Source organism: Podarcis liolepis, assembly GCF_965112155.1.
Source record: "Podarcis liolepis genome assembly, chromosome: 8".
NCBI classification, from domain to species: Eukaryota; Metazoa; Chordata; class Lepidosauria; order Squamata; family Lacertidae; genus Podarcis; species Podarcis liolepis.
The window spans coordinates 31,539,501-31,565,358 of NC_139560.1; the positions used below are offsets into that span (position 1 = coordinate 31,539,501).

At 38.4% G+C, this 25,858-nt stretch overlaps 1 protein-coding gene across 10 annotated transcripts in view; it reads right to left on the minus strand.

Moving 5' to 3' along the window:
• The window catches only part of ZFHX4 (zinc finger homeobox 4), a 180,508-nt gene that overhangs the window by 126,210 nt on the left and 28,440 nt on the right, over positions 1-25,858 (minus strand). For 7 of the 10 annotated variants that reach the window (XM_083517143.1, XM_083517142.1, XM_083517139.1 and 4 more), the window contains exons 2-3: positions 25,583-25,858; positions 23,628-24,130 (exon numbers count right to left, since the gene is read on the minus strand). The exon at positions 25,583-25,858 is cut by the window's right edge and continues 2,348 nt beyond it. In XM_083517143.1, the coding sequence (XP_083373269.1) occupies positions 23,628-24,130; positions 25,583-25,858 (779 nt within the window). The remainder of the gene's footprint in view (positions 1-23,627; positions 24,131-25,582) is intronic. The other 3 variants (XM_083517135.1, XM_083517141.1, XM_083517140.1) reach the window with 1 other exon arrangement.

A 25,858-nucleotide genomic window follows, 5' to 3' on the forward strand; every position in this document is an offset into this window, starting at 1 on the left:
ACCTGTACGTCTAATGACAAAACTGGCTCCAAGAGTATCCCTAAGCTATGCACCTGCTCCTTCAAGGGGAGTACAACCGCATCTGGAGCTGGCTGTTCCTCCAAATGCCAGATCTGAGAACTGGGGAATGCAACCCATCAGAAAGGCTGAACACCTCTTCCAACATCAGCCAACCAACAGTATGTCCATCTCGCACTGCTCTGAGATTGGGATGGCATGTAACAGTATTTAAATCCTTGTGTTCTCTTAAAGTACTGCTTAAAGGTGCATTTGCTCTCACAGTATTTAAAAATGTATTTTGATACCTTTAGACTGTGGAGAACTGCACTGCAACGTCCAGAAAAGTGCAAAATTCATTGGATTGCTATGCTCTGATCTGCACATTAATCCAAGAGGTGCAGAGCAAGACATTCCATGTGGGAAGTGGCAAAGACTAAATTCCTCAAGCATCCTAACTTCCCACTGGTATTGTTTTGCTAATTTAAACCCACCACCAACACGCTAGTTTATGAATTACATTGCTGCCCATTAGATTATTATTGTACAACTTTTATCACTAGTTGCTTACAACACCTTACCATCATAAAACCCCGTCCAGCAATAAATAGAACAATAAAGTTAATCAATTTATTTTCTCAACAATTAACCTTATTGCAACTATTAATAAAACAATCATAATTTAAATATACAAGCCTGGTAACTGAAAAAGTTGACTTAGGCTGGAATCCTATAGTCATCACCTCAAATCACAGGAAAGAAACTGGCATGTCATAAGAGAAGGGGTTTAGAAGGGCCTCCATAACAGTTTCTAGGTAACTTAATACAGTGTCCTTCAATGGCAGCATTATCTACTGGTAGTTCCTCCTCCTGTCCTGAAAACAGTTTAAAGCTACAGGATCTGTGGACAGCTTTGGAAAAAGCAGAAATCACCTGGTCTCCAATATACTGCCTCTCCAGAGTTCTCCTGCTTCCTCCCCCATTATGAAATTGCATCACAGGTTTATACTTGTCCCCTCATTTTCATAAATGGATCAGTTAAATAATACTGATTCTAGTCCAGGCACAGGCAAACTTGGCCCTCCAGATGTTTCGGGACTACAACTCCCATCACTCCGACCACTGGTCCTGTTAGCTAGGGATGATGGGAGTTGGAGTCCCAAAACATCTGGAGGGCCAAGTTTGCCTATGCCTGGACTAGTATATATCTTTTAGGGCTTAGTTCACCAAACTGGCTCTGTGATAGCTGACTTTGGTAGGTGTAATACACCATGGTAGGTCCAATCATTTCCCCAACTTCTTTAGACACTTTGATATGCCACTTCTGCCAAGTACATGGATATGAGAAACAGTGGATCAATAACTGCTGAGAGTGAAACTCACTCAGATATATCTATCTGTGGAAGGAACTGCCCCACAAATAAAACTGGCGCAATAGTTGTTTTGCAAGAAGTGCCTCATGCACAGTGCCATAGGCACTGTCCCAGTTTTCCTAAGTCCTTGAAAAAAATAAAATGGGGAATAAAAAAGAAACAATAGAAAAGAAGGTGGAAAATTAAAGACTGGCTAAAACGATTATTCATTTATTGTACAGTAAGCAGACGTGTGTTCAAAATTAGACAAGGTGAAAGTTCCAGTGCAGTGATGAGTTGCTGCAGAAGTACTCTCCTTAGCTACTATGAGCAGATTAGAAAAGAACAAAATGGCCCTCTTAGCTTCCAAGGCCTGTGGAATGTTGAGGCCATAAAGATGAGAGAATATTGGAAAAACAAATCTCATTGTTTGGAGAGGGAACTTCCAGATTCACAAGGAACACCAACTGCTCCCCACCAAATTCCTGTCTTTGCTGCTACTGCTTTATTGAGAGCAAGGGGTGGGGCACCCCTGCCCAATCACAGATATGCTGAAATCCTGAATTTCCTTACTGTTTTCTCAGTTCAGGCTTTGTCACTTTATAGCACAATGAGGAAAGCTTTCAGGATGACCGGAGGAATCTCAAATGCAGTGAGGAGCAAACAATGATACAAGGCTCCTGTTCTGGGATGGCTAGCTAAATTCCTGAGTAGGAACACTCCCATTTGTGGCTAGCACTAATACAACATTATGTTACAAGCTATTATTACTACTACTACTACTACTACTACTACTGCTGCTACTACAATATTCCTGTCTTGCAGCATGGTAAAATCATCATAGTGACCAAATCATACAACCAAAAGGGGACAGAAACCAAACACAAAGCACAGTGAAACAAAAAGGTATTAACAACATGCCAAAATACCAATAGAGAGTTGGCCAACTGGGACAGTGGTAGGCAGTCTGTGCTGTCCCCGTTATAACAGTGATTTTTATCTTATTAAGAAGCTAGGCACAACAAAATCAGGTGCATTAGGTTGTAGCCGACTAAGCTCTACTTAGAGTGAGCCCATGCCTACTCTGAATACAAGTGGATACAACCCAAAATAAGTAACTATATGCCAATAGGACGAGGTTTACATTGTGTAAGGTTCTTTTTCTGGAACCTGCACTGAGTGTCAGGGCTCAGATCTACAATATGCAACATGAAAACGAAAACAAGAACGAGGAGGAGGAGGACAAGGCCCTTGAGCACACGAAGAGCAACTTGCTTTACCACAGATTACTGTAGCCTTCACATAAACCTCTGGCGTTGGGGGGATTAGACTACCAGTTGCCTTGAACTCCTGAATTGTTCTAACACAGCACACACAAAAAGAAGCAGCAAACCATGTTCCAGGAACAGGCAGAGAGCGGAAAGTTATTCTATGGCTTTTACAGGAGGTTACCAACCTTTAGGAAGATTTTAGCAAAACCACTATAGGACTGAATGGCAGTCAAAGATTAATCCATCTCTCTGCCCATATAGGGATGTGCTTTGCGTAGCTTAGCTTCAGTCTGCGTTTAAATATAGGTCATCAAATCAAATGTAGTGATTCAGGTCAGTTGTAACTATAAGTCTTAATCATATAACAGCTGCTTGGTTGTTGATGAGAAATGAATGTGTGTTCCCACTCAACTTAAAATAAAACTTACAATAAAATAAAAAATAACCCGTACAACTGGTAGTATTGTCACTGTCAGAATGAGGGCCCGACATGAGGAGCCCCAGAGAATTAAATGTAATTTCTGTGATGAAGATAGTAGCCTCATATCATATTAGAACCATGATTCAGAGGCTATGAAGGAACTGCGGACACTGACTGTGCCCTATCTGTAGGCAGAATATTTGAGCTACAAAAGATTAAAATCTGGCACCTTCTGTGAGCACTAAAACTCATTAAAAATTCATTTTGAAAAAGTCAATGCACAAATGAAGACCAGCTATTTAAAGCTACTGGTATACTACACAAGATGTCTAACACTAGGAGTAAGTGGAACAAAGCTAAAAGGATTTGTACTACAAAATCCATTTACAACTCAGCATGAATTTTACATTTGAGCCTGTAAAATAAGAATGATGTCCTTAAAACTCATTAATGGCCTTCAGTGTATGTATGTATGTATGTATGCATTATTATTATTTTACTCATCACATGTCGCACATGATCCCAAAGGGTTAATGCATCTAGATGAGCAGAAATTCATGAGCATAATCCTAAACAAGTAAGTTGAAGTTCTATCAGGTCTATTTCATAGCATCAGGGATTACTGCTAGCATTCTAATCCTACTGAGCCTAAGGGAGGTACATTGTATTGTATTTGAAATCCCAGCCAGGAAAGAACAGAAGGTTAAATGGGTGCCTTGCTCTGTAATCAAATATCAGAGGCACTACTTATCTATTCAATGAACAACTAACGTAGAAAATCAATTAAGAAACAAATAGCTGTTTCTTTTGAATTTTTACCTAACCAAATTATCTGTTTCAACTTTTAAATGCTTGCTGAAAACTTTTCTATTCTGTCATGCTTAAGCTAGCAATTTAAGAATACATCTTTCTGTAACAGTAAGCAAATCATACATACATACAAACAAACAAACAAACAAACACATATGTCTGGTTTTTTGTACTGTGGTAAAGTACTCATTTTTTAAAAAAAATTGAATAGTGGTGTATAAATATTTTTCTAAATAAAGATAAATAAAAATATTAAATATCCTACAGCTGAAATAAAAGCATGCACTAATACAATACACACAGATACTAAAACTTGCAAAGCTAGGCTAAAAAGTATCCAAGGTACACAACTTTCATGGTGGTGTAGTAAATCTTATTCAGATTGGGGCCCCGGAATCAATGTACATAATTATGAAATCTATTGATGGGTCTACTATAGGTATGAGTTCGTTAAATACAATCCATAAGTTTCTTAATTCCACTTTTAAAAAAACACACCACCAAACAAACAAACAAGACTGGATTATTTAGTTACCTCAAGAATTTAACATTACTCAATTACAAAAGAATGCCTGGTTTGCTCATTAGAATTTAGATAACAGACAATGTTGGAGCTTGATTAATGGTAAATAAATTTTACGCACATGCATATACAGTGTGTGTGTGTGTGTGTGTGTGTGTGTGTAATGAATATCTTCAATTTTTTATTATTTGTGAAAAGCATTTTGTTCAGCTGCGCATCATCTTCTGTGTAGTTAGTTAAACTCCCGGGAGTCCTGAAAAAGGCAAAAGCTCCTGCTGGCCTTTGTTCCCAGCAGTGAAAAGTCCCGTTTGGTGGTCCTAAGGTTAACACCCTACCCTACCCCCTCCTTCCTATACCTGTCATTTTTAATAGACTTCACAGTTCATGCACACAGACAAACAGGCCAACCTATCCAGCTAGCATGACCTTTATACAGGAAGAAGATCACATATGGTTCATAATATTGGACCGCTAAGGGAAAATGTAGTACTTTAGGAACTAGAAAAGCATAGCAATTATACAGCAAGTACTGCATGTCAGTCATAGATGGTGCCTGTTTGATATAATGCCTATTAAGTATTCAAACACTGCTCTGGTATTTATATATATGCTGAGTGGTATATACATTTTTGGTAAATAAATAAAGTGAATGTTTGCCGTTGTTGCCTAGAAGTTTCAAGCAAAATATCTGAACAGAACTGTGAAAACTATAGTTGGCACATCTGGTCTTACATTTTCATTCTTTCTTCCCACCTTGCTTTTAAATTGTACCTGGAAATTGATAGATGGTCCTTTCTTTGAAAAAGCATTCCCTCCTGAACGGGAGACAAGGGGTCAAACTAGACATTATGTGAGAGTTTTATGACTGGAGCTGCCAATATATTTCTTCATTTGCAAAAAAGAAAAAGAAAAGGAAAAAACAGATTTATAGACAGTAACCTTATAAACTGACTGGAATGCAATTCTTTCATTTTCAGCTTCTCCAAACGCACCAAAATATGCACAACAGTATTTTTGCTTGCTTATTCTTGTAGTTTTATTCTCTCTCTACAATAAAAAAGGACATAATGAGGGGTTTTAGGCTAAACTACATACTCCATTGAATGTGTGGATTGCACTTGCATCTTTTTGAAAAGAAAAGAAAACACAGAGAGGGATCAATCCAGATTGGGACAATGGAGTGGAGTGGAGTTTACATTTCCCCCACAAAAATAGCCTCTTGAAACTGCTATTTGGCCTGGGAAATAAACCCTGTATTGAGTCTCTGTGGCTTCTCTAATATAAAATGTAAAAAATGTCACTGTGAATCATGGATTTAATAACATGTAATTTATAAACACATGTGTGTTTTCCCATACTTCATGCTTTATCTAGCCAGCATTTTAATTTCTCAGTAGAAGAAATGGGCAGACACACACACACACACACACACGTTTCACAGATACATCTTTCATCTTTTCGTCAAGAACCTTGGCATTAAGGTTATTTAAAATTCTAATTCTAGATGTTAAAAGTAGGGTCTATACATTTGCACAGGCTAAATCACTGACAACTGGTGAATGAATTACATACCGGTAGTTCATTCCCAACTGCAACAAAACAAACTATTCTTTATTGTACAAGGTTATTTATTTATTCATTCATTTTAAATTTTTTTTTAAAAAAAAAATCTAAACCCCACTGCATCTAAATAAACACCAGGGAAGGATACAATAATAAAATATAATAGTAACAATGCAGCATTGCTTATACAAGCAATAAAACAGAGAGGCAATAAAACTACAGTGGCATTAAGCCAGAGGTGGGGAACTGCCAACCATGGTGTAGATCTGGCTCTCATAGGGTCCCCATCTGGCAGAAGGCTCCCCTCCTTCCTGCTAGTTTCTGGAAAGCAAGAGTTTCCATGCACCCAGAACAGAAGATAAACAATCTCACAGCAAACAAGCAGATCATTTTTGTTCCTTGTTGGATTCTACTGTCCAGCAGGAAAATAGCAGCAGGAAAAGATAAGGACTTGAAAGGGCCATGGAGGAGGGGCAAAGAGGAAGAGGCTAGAGGAACAAGAGGAAAAGGCTTTTATGGGGCAAAAAAGAGTGAGTACGATGAACACTGGGCCCCTGCGTGGCATCTGATGGTGAAGTTTCTGAATAGAAGATCTATTCAGACTGTAGATCTATGAAATTTATACATAGATCTAGGATGGAGCCTACATCCATGTGTGAGTGTGTGTGTGTGTTTGCGAGTTTCTGTGTGTTACTGCATGAAAATGTAGGAAAATGGGAACTGATAATAAATAGGAAATTGAGAAAATGGTGTCAAGGAGAGAGAGAGAAGGGGTGGCAGAATAGGGAAGTCCATAGATGAGTATGAATGGAGATTTGCTTCTTGTTTGTTTGTTTGTTTGTTTGTTTGTTTAGAAATAATTGTTCCATCCATTAATTTCAAAGTGATATCAAAGTGGGATACATAAAAAGTTAAAGCTATAGCCTGGTTTGCTGCTAGCAAGAAGCCAGGGTATGGCTTACCACTGCTACATGAGAGCATTACTGGAGAGAAACTTACACCTGCCCAGGCTTTCTAGCACAGTATGGCATGAAGCTAAGTCAAGGTCTAGCATAGGCGCCGACTCCATGGGGCCTGAGGGGGCCCGAGCCCCCTCAAAAATTCGTTTGGGGGGGCTCTGCCCCCCCAATAATCTCGGGCGCCCCTCCAGCAGAGCGCCACCGCCACCCCTCCCCCAGCCCAAAATGCACAGGGTCGGGCTGCATGCCTCCTGCCCTCCCTCCCGAGCAAAAGCTCCACCCAATTTCCTTCGGAGCTGATTAATAGGCGCAGCACGCTCTCCCCTATTCGCTCACGAGGAGGCGGCGCCACTTTATCTGCATATTCATGAGCTTATTTATTATTCATGAGCTTTCGCGGGCTCCCCCAATATTTTTTATAAGTCGGCGCCCCTGAGGTCTAGCATAATGTGATGTCTGAACCTGGGATTGTGGTTTGGGTTTCTACCTCCATAACGATATTTTGTAGCCAAGGTTTGTCCTTTGAGTCATACTTTTAGCTTTTTCCCTGCCCAATTTGGCTTTGATCACACCCAGTTATGGCTTTTGCTATTTACCCCTACCCTCTACATCCCTCCACTTTCTGTCTGTCAGTGTTGAAGCTGAAAGGTGCTTGGAGCAAAAGTCCATCTTCTTTTAATTTATAAATTGCCATAAGTATTGATGGTAAAATACAAACAACAACAACATTCATCACATAAATCATATCTTAACTTTCATATTCAGAGGACCAGAGAAGGAAGAAGTAGGGGAGTTGCTACCGAAATTCTTTAGGGACTCCAAAACATTAAAAAGTGGAAATACTTTAAATGACAAAAAATACCAAAATCCACAGCGATATCTGTATTGGGACCAACAACAATTTGACAAAATAGTGGCAAGCTTTTGAGTTCTCAAGAACTCTTCATCTTGTGAGCTTTTTTCCCGGACTAACAACGCTACCTTTGTTTTTTAAATGACAAAGAATTTAATTTGTTATAAAGAAACAATATGAAAGAAATCCCACTCCTTGTCCGCAATAATACAGCACAAATACAGAACTCTGTATTCAGAACTGGATCAATGCCAAGGATGGACCCACTCCAATTAAAGAATTAGAATTAAGACCTCTGTCTGGTATCTTAGCAGAGATTTAAATGGGTGCTTTGCTGCAATGGAAATGAGAGACATCTAACACTCCGATGGAACATGAGGCAGTTGCATTTTAGCCTTGAAAAGTCCCAAGACGTCAGGCTTCAAAACCATAACGTTCAGAGAACGGAAAAGCTATTATAAGAAAAATGCTGGCAATTTCTGAAATGTATTAGTCATAACTTTTCTCTGCCTTGGCATTAACAGAGCTCAGCTTTGTATGTGCAGGATATGAAAAATAATATCTGTGCAGTTAAAAGAATTACCTGAAAACATTTCTGAAATACTTTCCTTGCTATAATTAGTAGGTTGAGAATATAGGATTGTTTCTTTAGGGCCTGGTGGCAAAACTGACTTGTGATTTTACCATCTCCTTATGATGAAGCTATCTTAAGAGCACAACCCTGAAGCAATGGGAACACAGGAAACTGTCTTATATCAGACCATTGATCCATATAGCTCAGCACAGTTTACTCTGGCAGTGACTCTCAAGGGTTTCAGACTGAATTCTTGCCCAGCTGAATGTGGAGATTCCAGGGACTGAACATGAGACCTTTTGTATGCAACGCCCCTCTTCATTAAATACAGCCCTTCTTGTAGTTTCAACACATAACCGTGCATATTTAGAAATTACTCAACAACATTTGAAAACAAGTGCACACAAAATGACGGAAGACAGCTGACTATTCTTACAAAGTTAGTGAAGAGAACTATAATGCTTCATCATAAATGGATCAATCCATGCAGACATGAAGCACATGAGTGTTTCAACTATGTCACAGGAAAACAAATAAACAGAAATAGGTGGAGGAAGAGGAGTTGCCATGTTATTAGTGTGGTGCAACTACCACTGAAAAATTATTTCAGCAGAATGGGTATCCGCGATTCAGTAGTAATCCAGAAAACATTGGTTTGGGGGGATTTTTCATGTTAGTAAATCCTGGAAGGCAAGGAAGGTGTCCTGGCAGTGGAATTTTCTGTGTGGCCCAAATTGTGTAGCTCACATTCCTGATGTAGCATTGATCCTAACCTGCTGAAGCACTGTTTGGTAGCTATCATGATGCAACAAAAAAGTGATAATTGGGCCAAACAAATGGCTAGATGAGATGAAACAATTGATGACTATGTAGTATATAGCAAAAGCTTCTGAAAGGAGGAAACCCACATCTGCAGACAAATGTGGATTGAGGGCAGTGGGTGGGGCTTGATTATTACAACAAAAAATAGTGTGCAAATGCAGAAGTCACCACAACATGCTACATGCTGTAGAAGAGAGGGGAACATTCTCTCTCTCTCTGCCCTCATAAGCACACACACATCTAACTCAAGTTCCTTTGTCCCACTACAGAACTAGCTAGCATCTTCAAAAGTTTAAAGGTTATCAGTCAGAATTCCAAATCAAACAAAATAAATCATTGGACTAGCAAAGAAATGTTTGATTTTTGTTAACCACAATATGTTTTCTGTTTCTTGTTTTCTATCCACACTATGAACTTTCTGCATAAACTTGCTCTTAATAAAAGGCGACGGGGGGAGGGCTTTCTAAACAAATCTTGTAAAACTGTGCCGTTTCGAATCACATGAAAAACACTGTTGTTAAGACATTGAGGGATGTGTGCTCTGAGGACCATTGCAGGAGCTTTAATTACCAAAATCTCAAAAAAAGTATCCCCTGGTTTTCTGTCATTTTGACCCTTTTTGGTAATCAACTTTTAACCAATAGCATCAGAAATAAGGGGATTGCCTTGGGTGAACCATAGAACATAAAACACTATCTCTGGACAGTGGAACAACTCAATTTGAACTCTGAAGCTAAAATATATTTGAAGTAAGAAATAATGACTGAAGAACATATGAACACCTCTAAAAATACCCTTTCATCAAAGGGGTACATGATTTCTCTAATGAAAAAAGGACACCCAAATTACAGCTTTCCACCTTGTGGACACTTGTACATCCTTTCTTCCAGGAGGTCTCTTTAATGTTTTGCCTCCTAAGTATCCCACAGAGTGCACCAGAAATCAGCGGAAATACTAAAAATAAACTAAAAGCCAACCTCTGCAATTACAACCTGCATTCTGAAACGTCATCCAATTAATAGAACATTCTAGAATTTTGAAAACCCTTTGAAACTCCCAAGAAATAATAGTAGTTAAGCCACAAGAATTCTGTGTACTGGCTAATGATCACAGACAAGCAACACCGCTTTAATGAGAAATGCCCTGGACCACATCACTGACTGGCATATACTCACTGTTATTAAGCAAAAGGATGAGTTTCTTTCACTCACGTATCAGAAGAACACCATGTAAGTCTTCCCTTTTGGCATTACTGCTGTGTATTGATCAGTGTGTTGGACTGAGAAACCTGGGTTCAAATCCCCAATTTGGTCACCAAACTCACTGAATGCTTGGGACAGTCACTATCTGTCAGCCTTTTGGGGGGCGGGAATGATTTTTATTTGATTTTACAAATTCATTCACACAAAATCACAAATAAATAATAAAAATTAAAGAGGATTCTTCCGAATCTCTAGACTTCCCTCCTCCCCTCCGTGGGTTCTTTAGTTAACCTTTTCAGCTGCATACTGTACTATAAATCCTCCTAATTTTTCAGTCCTACATTGTATCCAAAGTCTATGTAACATTAAAAGAGTTATTTAAGACTGTCAGCCTAACCTATATCATATATTGTTGTGAGAATAAAGAGACAGGATGGGGATAATTTTTTTTCTGTCTTAAGCTACACAGAATAAAGCTCTGATGGTAATAATAATAGTAGTAGTTACTTGGGCATTAAAAGAGGTAAAATGCCAAGAATGATGAAGGGTTTTTTGTACTCAAAAATGGCTCACAGTTAAGACCACACCAGGTTCTCAAGCGTGGCTCACCCCTCCTATGGTGCACCCAAAATGTCTCTGCTTAAAAATTCAAAATACCCAAGAAGAATGGCAGATCAAGGTGATGGATTATGCCAAAATGTCTAAAATGTCTGGAAGAATCAGAAATCAGGAAGACCAAAATTTTAATAAGGAACTTTATAACTTATCTTAAAAACCATTGTAAACAGTTAAAATCATTAGTAGGATTGCAATATCACTTGTAGTTTAATGGTGAATTTTGGATACAATGGAGAGATAAAAGGTTTGGATTATTATAAAAGATGCAGGAGGAAATGATTAACAATAAGGGGAGGAGGGAAGTCCAGGAGATTCCTTGGAATCTTGTTTTTATGTTGTATGTTGGAAATGTGACTGTAAAGTTTTAATCTGAAAAACCAAATAAATAATTTTTTTAAAATAAATAAATGCAGGAGAGACTATTTGCTACCCCCATACTGAACCTGTTTGCACTATGTCAGCCTTCTCCTACATTGAACACGTCCCGTAAACATGGCCACATTTCATTAGATGCTTGGACTAGGTATCTTGCACTGCCTTCTGTTCTGAACATAGGAGAGGTGCAAAGTGCAATGGTGGCTGACAAAGATGCCTTTTTCTCCTCCCCTCTTTTATTTTTGCTAATGGGGGGGGCATCCTAATATCCTAACTTCTGAGGTTACCAATAGTGTACTACTCCATTATGTAGTAATGGTGAACTAGTCACAGGTTTGAGAAAACAAATAGCGGTCATTACACTGGACAGTGTCAGGAATGTATGAAGATTAAATAAAAATGTATGGACTTCTCATATCAGCATCAAGATTCCTTGCATGTCACAATGCATATAACCATTTTCCTTGAGAAAATTCTGGTATCTTTAGTCTATAAATATTTCAGTGTTAACCTAAGAATCTAAAAATTAATCTGGCAGTTAGTTTAGGCATTTTAAAAAAATCTGATAATGTCCTTCAGAAAAAGCTATTAAGAAATTGTGAACTTGTGGGATGAAAACTGAACTGGTGACATGATACAAAGAGTTACAAAACAAATTAGGAATTAATGGTCCATGTACAACATGGAAAAAAAATCAGAATGGGTTGCCCAAATGTTCCATAGTAAGAGAAGTCTTGCTTAATGTATTTATTAATGATCTGAAAAGGCAATGGCCAATGAGGTGTCAAAGATTGTAGATGACATAAAATAAGTTAGGTTAGTTGTAACTACAAAAGGAGCTTTATAGAGCCACAAGAAAACTAAATAAACGAGCAATATGGTGGAAGGTAAAAATTTAAAAAGAAGGATGTTCTTTATGAAATAGCCCCTGAAGAATGTCTGTGCATTATTTTAGATGGAAAAGGGAAGCTCTTTTCTCCACATGTAACAACAATATGTATATTAAAGCAAATGGTTTTCTTGCCTCCCGTTTTGCAGCAATCCTAGTACAGTATTAGACAAAGGATACCGGAGTCAAGTTGACCAGTTTTCCCATAGAAAAGCACACAGAAACATCGTTTACCTTCCCTCTGCAGTAGTACCTATTTATCTACTTGTACTGGTGTGCCTTTGAACTGGCAGAAGCTGGGACAGAGGAACAGGAGCTCACCCCATTGCACAGATTCGAACTGCCAACCTTCTGATCATCAAGCCCAAGAGGTATAGTGGTTTAGTGCCACCCACTCCCCTGCCCATGCAAAGATGCTATGTGAATAGGACAAGAAAGGGAACTTTATAAAAAAATAAGCAACATAAATATAAAAAGTCTCAGACACCCTTACATTTCTAAACCTAGAATTGACAAGAAGCAACTGTCTCCCCACACATTTGTATGCAATTTTTTTCACTCATGACATTAAAAGAAAAGAAAAAAGTAGACCACCATGTCACAGATGAGGGGATTGACTGTGTTTTGAAAATTGGCACTTATACCATACACACAGGCGCACACACGCGCGCGCACACACACACACACACACACACAGACTGCAGCTTTTCTCTTGCTTTCGTTTCTAAAGCTCAGTTGAAACTGAAGCTGAAAGAGGGTGTTATCATTCTATATGCGTACTATGAAAGCACAGAATTCTAGAGGTGAAGGGAATCCCTTACTGTAAAATTACAACTGAACCATTCCTATAATGTTTAGTTAATTCAGCTTTGAGTAATTTGTCCACTACTGTGTGCCACATTAGAAATATACCATCAGTCGTGCAAAGCAGGAATTTTTAATATCTTTATACAATATGATATTGTTTCATGAAATATATGTAAAAATACAATAATTCTTAGTTTAATTTTTTAGGGGAAATCAACAAAATCTAAGAAAATATTCCCCTTTGCATACCTCTTAAAGTGCGGTTGCACACACTGAATACTGTATTTCAGCTTAGGCCTGGTGAGTAATACATAGTATGGAAGATTTTCCTGTATTTTCTTTATAGTGCCTCTGCAGCAGTGCTGACTACTGAAGTTTTACCATGGGACAGCCAGCATTCACTGTCAACAACAATGAGCTCATTCTTCAGTCACTTTTTTTATTAAATCTGATGAAATCTTTTATCTCTTTCAGGTATACTCTGATCCTTTACCTCTTCCTATAGTTGAACAGGAACTTTTTTTGTGGAAGCCGCCCAGAGTGGCTGGGGAAACCCAGCCAGATGGGCGGGGTACAAATAATAAATTATTATTATTATTAGTCTTAAATTCATTTTTTTAAAAAAAAACCGGAGGGATCATTATTAACGTTAATATCAGTTGCAGTAGTTTAGACAAAATGGTTTGAGGATATGGCCTTACTATGTCTACTAGGTATACAGCAGCTCTTAACTTTTAATGTAGAAAAGGTATTTCACTCAGCTGGTTCTGACATTTAAATCAAGGAGAAATGTTGGAATATGTTAGGTATAGTATCCATTTAGGGAAGCTGTTCACCCTTTGGTGAGTCTGGATACATTTGAGAAGGCAGGGACTAGGGCCTGGGATTAAGAGGGCAACTATGTAACTGGTCAACCTTTCAAGAGCAAGCAAAGTTCTTTCAGTATGAAGCAATACACTGAAGCTGGGTCAAACAGTAGAAGCTATAAATAGTTTAGTTTTCTCACATAACACAAGAGAAAATTGATTAGAGGGAGGAACAATACACTTAATTTAAACTGTTTCTTCAATTTGGTTTTTGCTGTTATGATTTGCTCTTGTGGATTTGCTTGACTTTATATCCATTTCCATTTATTTCAACATCCTCTGCTTTTAAAAACTAAAGTTTATAGTAATACCTTTGCTCCCACAAACACTTTCAGTTTCCTCTGGGACCATGTTAGATGAAGACTATATCTGAAGACTATATGGCACATGAGGGTTAACTCCATTTCTCCGGAGACCAAGAGGGTCATTTCCATGACATGCTTGTTTTTGGTACTCCACTAGGAGAAGTTCTGTGAACTTTACTGTTAATATAAACGTGCCCCTGTATTTGGGAAGGGGAGGTCAAACAAACACTATTTCACTATGTGATGTGCCATTCCCGAGAGACAGAAGAAGGAAAAGGAAAACGAAAAGTAACTTACAACCTCCAGTTCTGACATTAAGAAAGAAGGCTGCTTATGTATTTGCAGTACATTCGCTGATTAAGAATAACGTTCACAATAACTGTGTCATTAACAGTTGATCCAGCAAAGCATCGCTGTCTGCAATACATGCATAATTCAGTGGAAGTTTACACAAAGCAAGCAAAGTTGGGAATGCTATTCCTTTTTATTACAAAGAGGCATCCCCCTGGCCGAAATATATAATCTACAAACTGAACACATAATGAGAAACTTTAAGGTTTCGGACCAAATCCACATTTTCATTTAGCCCATGCAGCTTCACCACGGTTCTAATAATTTGATCACATCTTGCTCTGACCTTTGTCAACTGGGAAAGGCTTTTTCTCCTCTGGAAAAGTTATCTTGTTAGAGATTCTCATGAAAATAGGACTATGTAGCTATACGTACATACAATTCAGAAAATGTAGAAATCTGTGTACGATATTTATTGTGAATGTAATACTGCATATCTACTGATCTATGTAGATACCTTATACAGTCAGGATAGCATTCCTGCACATTTTGATAATCACCACTTAGCCTTAAAATTTGACATGAAAAAGTGTCATAAATTTTACTCAATAGTCCTCTCACATATCAGAAAAGGTATTCCATTTACTCCCATAGAGGGCAAGGATTCCCAGATAAAGCACCTCCCTGGGAAACACAATAAACATTGTAGGGCGCCACGAGATAACAGCTAAAAGGGGCAACAGCCTCCTTATTTCGTAGTTCTGGCAGATGGTCCAAATGGCAAGCCATTAAAATAGAGAGATGGAAATCAGTGGATACTGTGGCTTAGTGCATTAGTGGCTGTGTGAGGAACATAGAGTGCAAACTAAGCTAAAATATTTTAGGGCAGGGGTGGTACCCACAAAAAACATTAATTAGTAGTCACATGCAATTAAAAAGCACCTATTATGCCTCAAAAGAGTTTGACAATGTGGACCAGGCCGGTTGACAACTGACATGCTCTGCACTTTCACCTCTGAATGCCTGCATCAGGCCAGCTGACAGTCAGCCCAATCCACATTTCCAAAGGCATCCCTCATCGGGTGGAAGGCTGCCCAATACCTTATGAGAGCTGTGAAGATGCAGATTGGGCTGGCTGGCTTTCAACCCAGCCTATGATTTCACTTCTGAGCATGCCTGAACCATGCTTTTAAAGTTGTCCCCCCCTCAGGTGGGAGGCTTCCCCTTGCTGGGCAGCCTCCTACACGATAAGGGAGAGCTCTGAAGCTGCTGATTGGCTGGGTGTGAGACATCTGATTCATGTCTTTGAAAGTGAAAGCAGATTCAGTTGGCTGTTTGCCATCCCAGTCCACACCTTTAAAGTCCAGGGGATGAGATGCAACACATTGAAGAACTGGATCCAACTTCCAAAGCATAGGTTCTTACCTAGCTTTTAGAGCCTAGCTCTAAATGTGATATCAAATACATTTTTTCATTTGCAGAAAAACCTGTATTTCGATCCAATTTTATAGATCATATTTTGAGGGGAAACTGCAGATTTATTTTTAAGGTACTGAAAATAAATATTTTTAAATTGATTGTCATAGTACGGTATATATCCTCAACATGACAGAAAGGCCTGACTAAAAATATATGATGTTTAAACAGAATTATAATGTGTGGGTTATTTACAAGTTGTTATTCCCACTAAACTAGAAGCAAAAAGGAACCCTTTAAAATTATTACCCCACCATTTGTTCATTAGCACACACATGCATTTATGCAGACATGAAGTATATTTATATTTTAATAGGCTGATACAAAAATGGTTTCTTAACACTTTCCTTATCATTATACAGTACATGTTAATATAATAGCATAATTCAAATTACTTGACACACATAAACAGCCATGGGAATTTAATTTTAGATATTTCAACCCTGAAATGACCACAAATGTTAAACCACTATTAAAAAATGAAATATTTTTCAGTGACAACTATGTTTAAGAGCAAGAAAATAATAACTTTTATTTATCTCTCCAAACAGCTTTCTTTATCTAAACAAATGACTATAGTAAGATTAAGGAAACCATGTTTTGACTCTCGAATGTACCGAAACATTCCAATTTCTTTTTGCACAATGACTTTTATGCAAATAAGCACAGCACAATCTCACAACCTCTTTTACTATCATATTGGGACAATGACAGTTCAATAATTGGAATGGCACATATCTGGGATATTTGATTTTAAATTGGAAACTTAGGAGAAGACTATTGAAATTTAAATTATGGAACTCTGTTAATTCTACACTGATCAAAGTATCATCATTGCATGCTAAACAAAATATAGCAAACAAATGTAGCTTGTGTTGTAGATGGATTTCTCTCTCCCCCTTCCTTTGTTATTTCATACCTACTCTCCCAAATACAATTTTTAATTTTTAACACTGATGCTTTCATCCATAACAAGAATAATGAGGAAAACACTAGCAATGTTCATTGGGGAAATAGTACTCTTGAAGTTACCTAAATCCCAGTTGTCTCATTCATAAACAAGGAGACACAAGCAATTCATTCAATATCTCTGGCTGATTTAAAATCCGAATATGCAAACAGCATTAGAGAATCCAGACAGACTATTCTGCTTCACTGATGACAGATGCAGAGCAAGACCAGTATAATTAAGCTTTCTACTTTGGACCAGACTTGAGGTGGGAGATACTTCCCTTCCAAAAGCAGAAGAGTGCTAGCCGCCCAGCTGAAGAGCAGGTGCTATATGGTATTTACATTTCCTGCTGAGGATGCTCGCCAGCAGGCCCAACCAGCTGACCGTGAAAATTCTTGGCCCTAAGTGACCCAAGGACAGGCTATAAATCTATCCTATAAAATATAGTCAATGCTCCATTTGTTCTTCTAGCCTTTCTGAATGCAATCTTATATATTCGTGATAATTTAGTTTCACTGGGCTATTTTAAAGGCTGGTAGCAGTCATTTGTTGACAAAATGAAGGACCATAGTGAACTTTTTCTTTAAATAAACACATCAGAGTCAGCAACGCCCGGGGGAATCTTGCTTTAGAATTCTTACGCAAAAAGCTATTCTGCATTTAACTAAAAAAATGAACCAAATATATAAAATCAGATTCTAAAATGGTGGCAAGGAAGTACCAAATTAATGTCACTGAAAAGGGATCCAGTTATAAAAAGATGGACTCCGCCAAGCACTGCTGTTATGCTAATAGTGTTCATTGCAATGGGTCCCGTCCCCCCCCCCCCCCAGATCTCTGCATAAGTCTCAATGGAGAGAGTTTATCTGCAGTACATGGCATATAGACAGCTAGTTCTCTAGTTTAAAGGTAGCATAGGAAATGAATTTAGCACACCCTAAACTACCACTTTACATATAAGTTGTACTTGATACAATGGTCACAAAAGCAGTTTCGAGGATCTTCCTTCAGATATATGTTGTTATTTGGTCTGTTGCCTGCTGTATTTGTGGTACTGTGTACTACGTACACATGTTTTAAAACATACTCCGTGAACACCTTAAGTCACTGCGATTATTTTTGATGAACAGATTGCATATTCTTCTACACCATAGCAAAATTTGTGCAGTAAGTTTGAGAATATGAGAATGTTAAGTTTCCCTACACATTATCCAACAGAGGCATTGACTGAGATGAGCAGGTGAAGAGGAAATTTTCATTGATTCCCCCTTCCTGTTTCAGCCACTATGTCTTCCCTCCAAATCTGTTCCAGAACAGCACTGACAGTAGCAGAGGCAGTGGCGTAGCGTGGGGGGTGCCGGCCGCACCAGGCGCAACATCTGGGGGTTAGGGTTAGGGGCGCAAATCCACGGGTTAGGGGGCGCAAATCCATGGGTTAGGGGGCGCAAATTACTTGCCTTGCCCCGGGTGCTGACAACCCACGCTACGCCACTGAGCAGAGGGGTTACATGAGGAAGTGGGAATCGGAGAAAATCACACACTCACCCTTTCTCATAGTGGATACATCTGCTGCATCATGTTATTTAATAAGAAAACTACTGCATTGGATTTTACCCTATATTTCCAAAGGGCATATAGGAACCAAATTCTCTGAGCTGAAGAACTATACTACATTCTGTAACAAAACCACATTATACTCACAAGTCAAATAGACAAATACAGTTTTGTATTGGCACAATGGTGTTTATGGCTAAAGTTGGGGGACTCAACTCACCCTATTTCCCCCATCACAAAGTCCCTGCCTTATGGTTTCCCTAAATATTCACTATTTACAAACAAACAAAATGCTTCTGAAAAATTATTAAAAAGCTATATATGACATTTGGCTGAAATTTGAAGTTGTCCACAGGGAATATGTGGACAGAATTCATTCCTGCTTTTGTGCAAGTGGATAATGCCACATGGAAGTCACACAGCTTCGCAGTACAAATAAGGTCTTTCACAACTATTTGCATTTTTGTACAATGTGGTCGAGTAAGTGCAGCAGCTCCTTACATTTGAACTGCCAGGAACTACATTTAGCTTACAAACCACAGTTTGGTCACCTCGGCTATAAACACAAAGTGCATACTTACATATACATAAGGAACAGTCTTGATTATTGTTTTAAATGCTGGTGTTCCAATCGTATGCAAATAGGAGGCACGCATTTTCCAAATACAATCCTGACTGAAATTCTTTTTAAGGATTCAGAGTAAAACAGTCTGCTTAGCCATGAATATAGCTTTGTTTGAGCAATAGACATAAATATATTCTGTTGTGGAATCCATATGGAAAGATCATCAACACTTTTTGCTTTGGGTCTTCTGCCAAAATACCATATCCCACATGTTTTCTACTATAAAACATAAAAGAAAAGGTGTTGCTCTGGTCAAATAAAAAATAATGTTTACTAGCGTACATCTAATGTTAAAGCTGCCCAAATCCTGCCAAAGACATTAAAACACCATCTGTAAAACAGATTTTCATTAAATTGATCAGTTTAAAACTAAGCAGTTAGGCAGATGATGCTTTTGAGCTAACCTTTAACCTTCTTAAACTGGAAATAGGTCATGCAACTTTCCTGTTGTTTGAGAATGGGAGGTGAAGTGATCTATTCAAATTGAGCTGACAATCATAACGTGAATAGTGTATGAATCAATAGTTTGTCAATAAAGCAAAAAGCAAAATATATTTTATACATTTAACCTCACCAAACTGCTGCTGTCAGGTGTCCTTTGCATTTTAAATGACTATGTAAGAGGAAAGAGGAAATAAATGCTCAATAAAACTTATACTTGCCATTAAACCACAAATAACTGAAGCAGTCCAATTTTATTATTTGTTCTCATAATTGCAAAATAATTTTGCTAGCACCCAAATATGTATATCACCCTAAACCTCAATGTATTAAGTTGAAGTAAGCCTCACTGATTGCAATGCAAACCTACTTCCAATTAAGTGTTCCTAGGATTGTAAGTTAATTGTTCTCATAAAGCAGCATTGCTTTGTCACATTAGGCAACTAATTACACAAATTGCTTCATGAATTCAGTGGGCAGGGGCTGCGGTTTTAATACATTAGTAGCTTTCACATCTTACAAGAGGGCTTATACACAAACAACCAATTTTAGTACTGCTGTTGTGATGCATGCAACATCTTTTTCCAAAGCACTGATGTTATTAACATTGCAGCTGTTGCAAGGAGTCCAGACATTTTGCCTCAAGAAGGCATTTATGTTGCATTTTCCTCTTATTAAAAGTCACAGTGGATGATATCCAACCAAGACATATTCAGAATAAACCCATCAAAATTAATGTACTTCAGTACATTGATTTCAATGGGTCTACTCAGAGTATGACTAACAGTGATATCATCCAATATTTTGTGAATGAAAAAAATGGGATTCCCCCACCCAAAGCTTTTCTGCTGTGGTCATTAATGCTTTCTGGACTACAGCATCATGGGTACTGGCTAGATTTCAACCCAGGGATACTTCATGTGCATTCAAAACATTCTGAGGAAGCCAAAAAGTACACGGCCACCTGGCTATTTCTCCTTGCCTCCATTTTTCTCTTTGTTCGCCGAACTGGCCCAGTTAGTTGAAGAGAAGACTGGAGCCTACTTTTTACAGCAGGCAGAAAAGGAGAGTGAATGGAGGCATGAATGAAGAAATGGGACGAGAAACACAAAACACAGCATGCTCTCCCACTGACATGGAATATTTAACAGAATTAGCAAAGCTTTGTAATTGCAATTTGGCAACTCTAGAAATGACTGACATTTCCTAAGCTAGGCCTGTGATTTGGTAAATTTGTCATTTATTTTTATTTAATCTCAGAGGGTGAACACTTCCCTCCTCCTTACCAGTTAAGTGTAAGCCAAGCTCCTTTCAACACAGGAGAATAGCCTCTTCCTCCTAACCTACTCCAGGCATTGCTCTCACACCCTTTAATGGACTATTCTCCAAGTGTGGATCCCTATGTAGCCAAAACAGCACCATCCATGGACAAGAGGGAAGTATTTGCAGTCTTGGGGAAATCACAAGATTTGCAAAAGTAAAAAATAACTTTGAGGGGTGAAACCCCCAACGGGGGGGGGGGCAGGGACTGCCGATCCCAATGTAGGCTGGCCATGTTCAGTTGGCACAGAATGCTGGCTGACATTTGGAGATAAAACAGAAAATGGGGAGGAAGGAAAGGAGATAAAACAGTGAAATGGGGCATTACTAGCGGACTGCAACTCTCAACAAGTACAAATCAGACTGCAACTTTTTGTTGCAGGCCCAGCGTGTTCTATTTTCTCTGTCTTCTCCAGAGTGCTGGTATTGTAATTAAATCTCATGAGAGGGTAGCATAGCAGGAAGATAACCATATTGTGGGATTCTATAAAGCTACAAAATGGTCTACTTAGAATTGCTGCAATAGTGTGTGCTTTGCATAGATCACTGTCTTTTCCTGGGCTTCTAAACAGAATAAAGTAAATGGAAACACTTTACTCCACTATTTAAATACTAGCTGTGCTGTTGATATACAAATGATAGATACATACAAAGGTAGGGGGGTCTACACTTTACAGAGGGAGAAAAATATTTGCATGGAAAATAAGCTGAGCCCCTGCCCCCAGCCTGTACTGTACACTACTGCTTTACACAATTCTGCCTGCCCCCCAACCCAGCTCCAATACTAAAAGTGAGATAAGCTGGAGCAAAACAGCTTAAAGCAACAGCGGACAGAACATCTTACACCAGGTGTTTGTTTTGGAGATTTATAAAGGCCTGTAAGGTCTATAAAGCTCTGCTTTGGTGGGTAAGTGTCTAGAATGTTTTGATCAATTCATGTTCCGTATAGTGTTGTTGTTTTTCTGTGCAAAATTCGAATTTAGACTTTTATTCCACCTTAAAGTGGTAGTAGATAACACTTTTAGCAATCTGCCAGCAAGGAGATGAATTTAATCGTGGATGAATCAGGTCAAGCATGTGAAGGTCAGCTTAGGCTAATATCCTAAGGTCTGAAAGGGAAACGCTGAAAGCCAAGTCTGGTCAGAAAAGTCTCCAATAAAGTGGGGAGGGCAGCTTGTTCACAACCACCAGCACAATTTGCTCACCTTGAAAGGTTTTTCCTCAGCTTCCTCACTCGGGTTGTTGTCAACCAACTCCTACTTACAGCAGACCCAGTGAAATCAATGGGCATGGCTACCTAGGTATATTGATTTCTATAGGTCCAGTCAGATTAGCAGTTAATTGTATACAACCCTCTTTCTTTAAATACTAATTAATTCCTTTTAGGTACTAAGGAAGATATGTGAATGCATTTGAGTTTGGTTATCAGTGTCCTGTATGGACAGACTTGCATTTGGTATCCAAACACAGAAATAGATATATACATCTACATTCTAAAGCATATATGGATTTAAATCTGTAGTATTTACTTCCCCTTCATTTGCTGTCTGCAAGATACAAATTGAGTATATTATTTTCATCTGCATGTCTGCCATTTGTTTCAACAGAGTGGTTTATACACAACCAACTATAGAACATTCATTAGCTTAATAATTATGGTATTTTCCTATAGAACTGCTGATTTACTTACTTTTTTATTTATATGTGTGCAAATTTTATAACAGCATTTTAGAAAAATCATACTTATTATTCATAATAAAGTTAAAGGCAAGCTCTCGTGTATGTATGTTACACTTACCACGTGGACTTTCTCACTATATTTAAAATACACTGACAAATTGTAACATCCTTGTGGAAAAAAACCTCAAACAAAATAGTGCTTGATGTCTGAAAGCCATAAATAAATGTACAACACTTTATACATAAACCAAGCCCAACAGGACAATCCAGTAAACAAAACAAAATAAAATCCAGTAATTGGGGTTTGGAAAAAGTCATGGCATGATCGGTAATAAATAATATTTGCCACTCCCACACGTAGTATAGTTTTTCCCCAGGCCAGAAAAAAGGTGTATTTGCTATTACGCTAATATTTATCTGCACCACACCCTTTCATGTTAGTAAAAAATAATTATTGACTAATCAAAAGCAAAGTAGGCAAAGAGATAGCAAGAGTTTGCTTCTGAATATTCATAGTAATACTGTGGTACAAGTGTGTGTTTTTACTATAAAAATTGAGGTGGCACATTTTGGGTTGGGGTCATTTAAACATCCTCAATGCTAGGAGCCATTTCCTTTCCTATACAAGATATGCAAGTATCACACAAAATACACGAAAGAATTCATAGTTAACAGTTAGCTAACAAAGGCTGTTATAGAATTTAGAAGAGAAACTCATTTAGCCATTTGCAACACAAGAAATATAAATTTAAGTTTAAGACGTTAGGCTGCATCCAATGCCCATTAACTTGGGACTAAACTCCATCCAACTCAATGGGACTTGCACCTGAGTAAACATACATATAGGACTGTGCTGACAGTGATATATATATAAAGGTTCAAATAAAGGGAAAGCTAAATGAGCTATAAGGTATAACACTTTCCAGGTGCAGCGCTTCCAGCTCAGTAGTCTGATTTTTGTTGCTTTATCAATAATCCTCTAATTTGCACATCACTCAAAAAAACACCGTTCTGCTCACATTTCAAGAGTTAACTGCCACTTCCTATTTTAAGCCAACTTAAATTGCTGGTGGGTGCTTACCTTGTAAAGTTTCAGGGCTGCCTCGTGTCTGTGATTGGTGGTATGTAAGCGCAATTTATCCACACTGTTGGTGTAGTAGTCACAGGCATTACATTTTAGGTGAACTGGGTTGCCAATGGCAATGCACTTCAGCCTCCACTCGTTAGTTTTGCCTCCTTCTTTAATGTGAGCCACCAGTTGATATTTTTGCATGTGTTTGTCAGTCTTGCAGTGAAGCTGGAAGTTGGCTTTGAGCTGCGTGTTGTAGTTACAGAGCTTGCATTGGTAGATGTCTCCAATTACAGCCCTCCACTCCTCTTCAGGGAGAGAACGTTCACTGCTCACATGCACACTTAGGGCCTCCAGGCTGTCAGAGGTGAATTTGTTGCAAACAGCACACTGGAATAGCTTCAGCGCTGGGTCACTGATATAAGGTGACAGCTCTCCTGCAGTAAGGAGGGACAGGTCATCACCCATTAGCTGACCACTGGCAAGCCGGATTTCAGGTGGCAGCTCATTATTTACTACAGGGGAAAAAATTAAAAGGGAAAGTAGAGACCAGAAAGTATAGAGCACATATACACACACAAAGGAATCTATAAAATAAAGCCTTGACAAGGGGCTTGCTTTCTCTGGAGCTTAAACTATAAAAAGCTGTAATAGGATTGAATCAGGATCAATTACAATCATCCCTTTCAACTTCTAAATTCCCTCATCAGATAGCTTTAATTACTCCTACTGGGCATGATGTCATCCTGGAATTTTTATTTTCAAAGGCATGAGAGTTGATCAATAAAATAACAAAACAGCTAAGCTTTTGCAACTTAAAAGCCTAGATTAACCCTACTAAACTAATTTTAGTTTCATTATATCCTTTAAAAGCTGCTAATTGTACTTCTCAGATATATATCACACATATGCATATATGAAAAACAGGGTTTTTCAGATTCAGAAAGTAACTTCCATTTCATGACTTTCAAATAATATAATACATCCTATTGGTACAAAAGCTTTAATTGGACAACAGTTCTTATGTTTTGCCTCCTGTTTTAGGCCACCTTAAACTGTTGCTGAGCGCAGGCATAAGTGACAGAGAATGATAATGAACTTAGTGGCCTGCCTAAGATCACCTTTGTCTCAGTCTCAGTTCTCTGTCTGAAATATGGGATTAATACTGGCCTGCATGAAAGGGTTGTTCTACGACAGGGTAGCTAATGTGGTACCCTCCAGATGTTGTGTAGTCTAGCTCCCATCAGCCCCACCCAGCATGGTCAATAGTCAGGGATTTTGGCAGCTGAAGCCCGCAATTTCTGGTTGGCACCATGTTGGCTAGCCCTACTCTAAGAACTATTAAAAGAAAGAATGCAATACACCTTTTCATTAATCAAAAAATGCTATATGAATGCTACTTTTATTATTAGATTAATTTCTTACATGTTTAATAACTAGCCATTTATCATTCATATCAATATAGCTGAGCTTTATCAGATTCCTAATGCTTTGTAGTCACAAGTAAACCTCTGATTCATACATTAGCTAACCAGAGGGATTATTATCAACTGAAAATCCATACTTCTCTATGAAAACTTTTACTTGTAATGTTTATTACAACAACAGGATAATGTCACAGAAAAACATATTTCCTTTTTTAAAAAAGCAGATTGTTTTCTTCATGAACTTGACAGCACATAGAACATTATTGTTAAAGGTGTCACATAGCAAAGAACAATGAGAAAATCTAACTGTAAACAGACAAGAATTTGGGGGAAGGAGGTTAAAGAGCCGGTGAAGTACTTGGATTTCCTTGGGTCCTCTCCTTTTAACTGACTTTCAGTTTTACAACTTCCTACAAGTTGAAGAGAATTTGCTGTTTTAAGCTTAGCAAAACAGACCATTCAAGAAAATAATTACATTAACATTTAGAAGCAGTAACTAAAACACTGGTGGTAATAATAATAAAATGAATAGATACTGACCAAGTCCTGGTGCCAAGGCTGCTGCTGTTGCTGGATCAAGCTGGAATGGATTGATCATCATCTGGGGGTCTGCTGGATTCTCCAGTTTCATTCCAGTCAGGCCTATGTTCTGGGCTAGGTAGTACTGATAAAGTTCTGCCTCAGCTGGTGCAAGGCCTAAGTGCAGGTTGTGCTGAATCTGCTTCATGTTCTGCTGCAAAAGCATCATATTATGCATGTGCTTCTCACTAGTCATGTGAATACGAAGGTTTCTAGCCACATTGGTTTCATAATCAC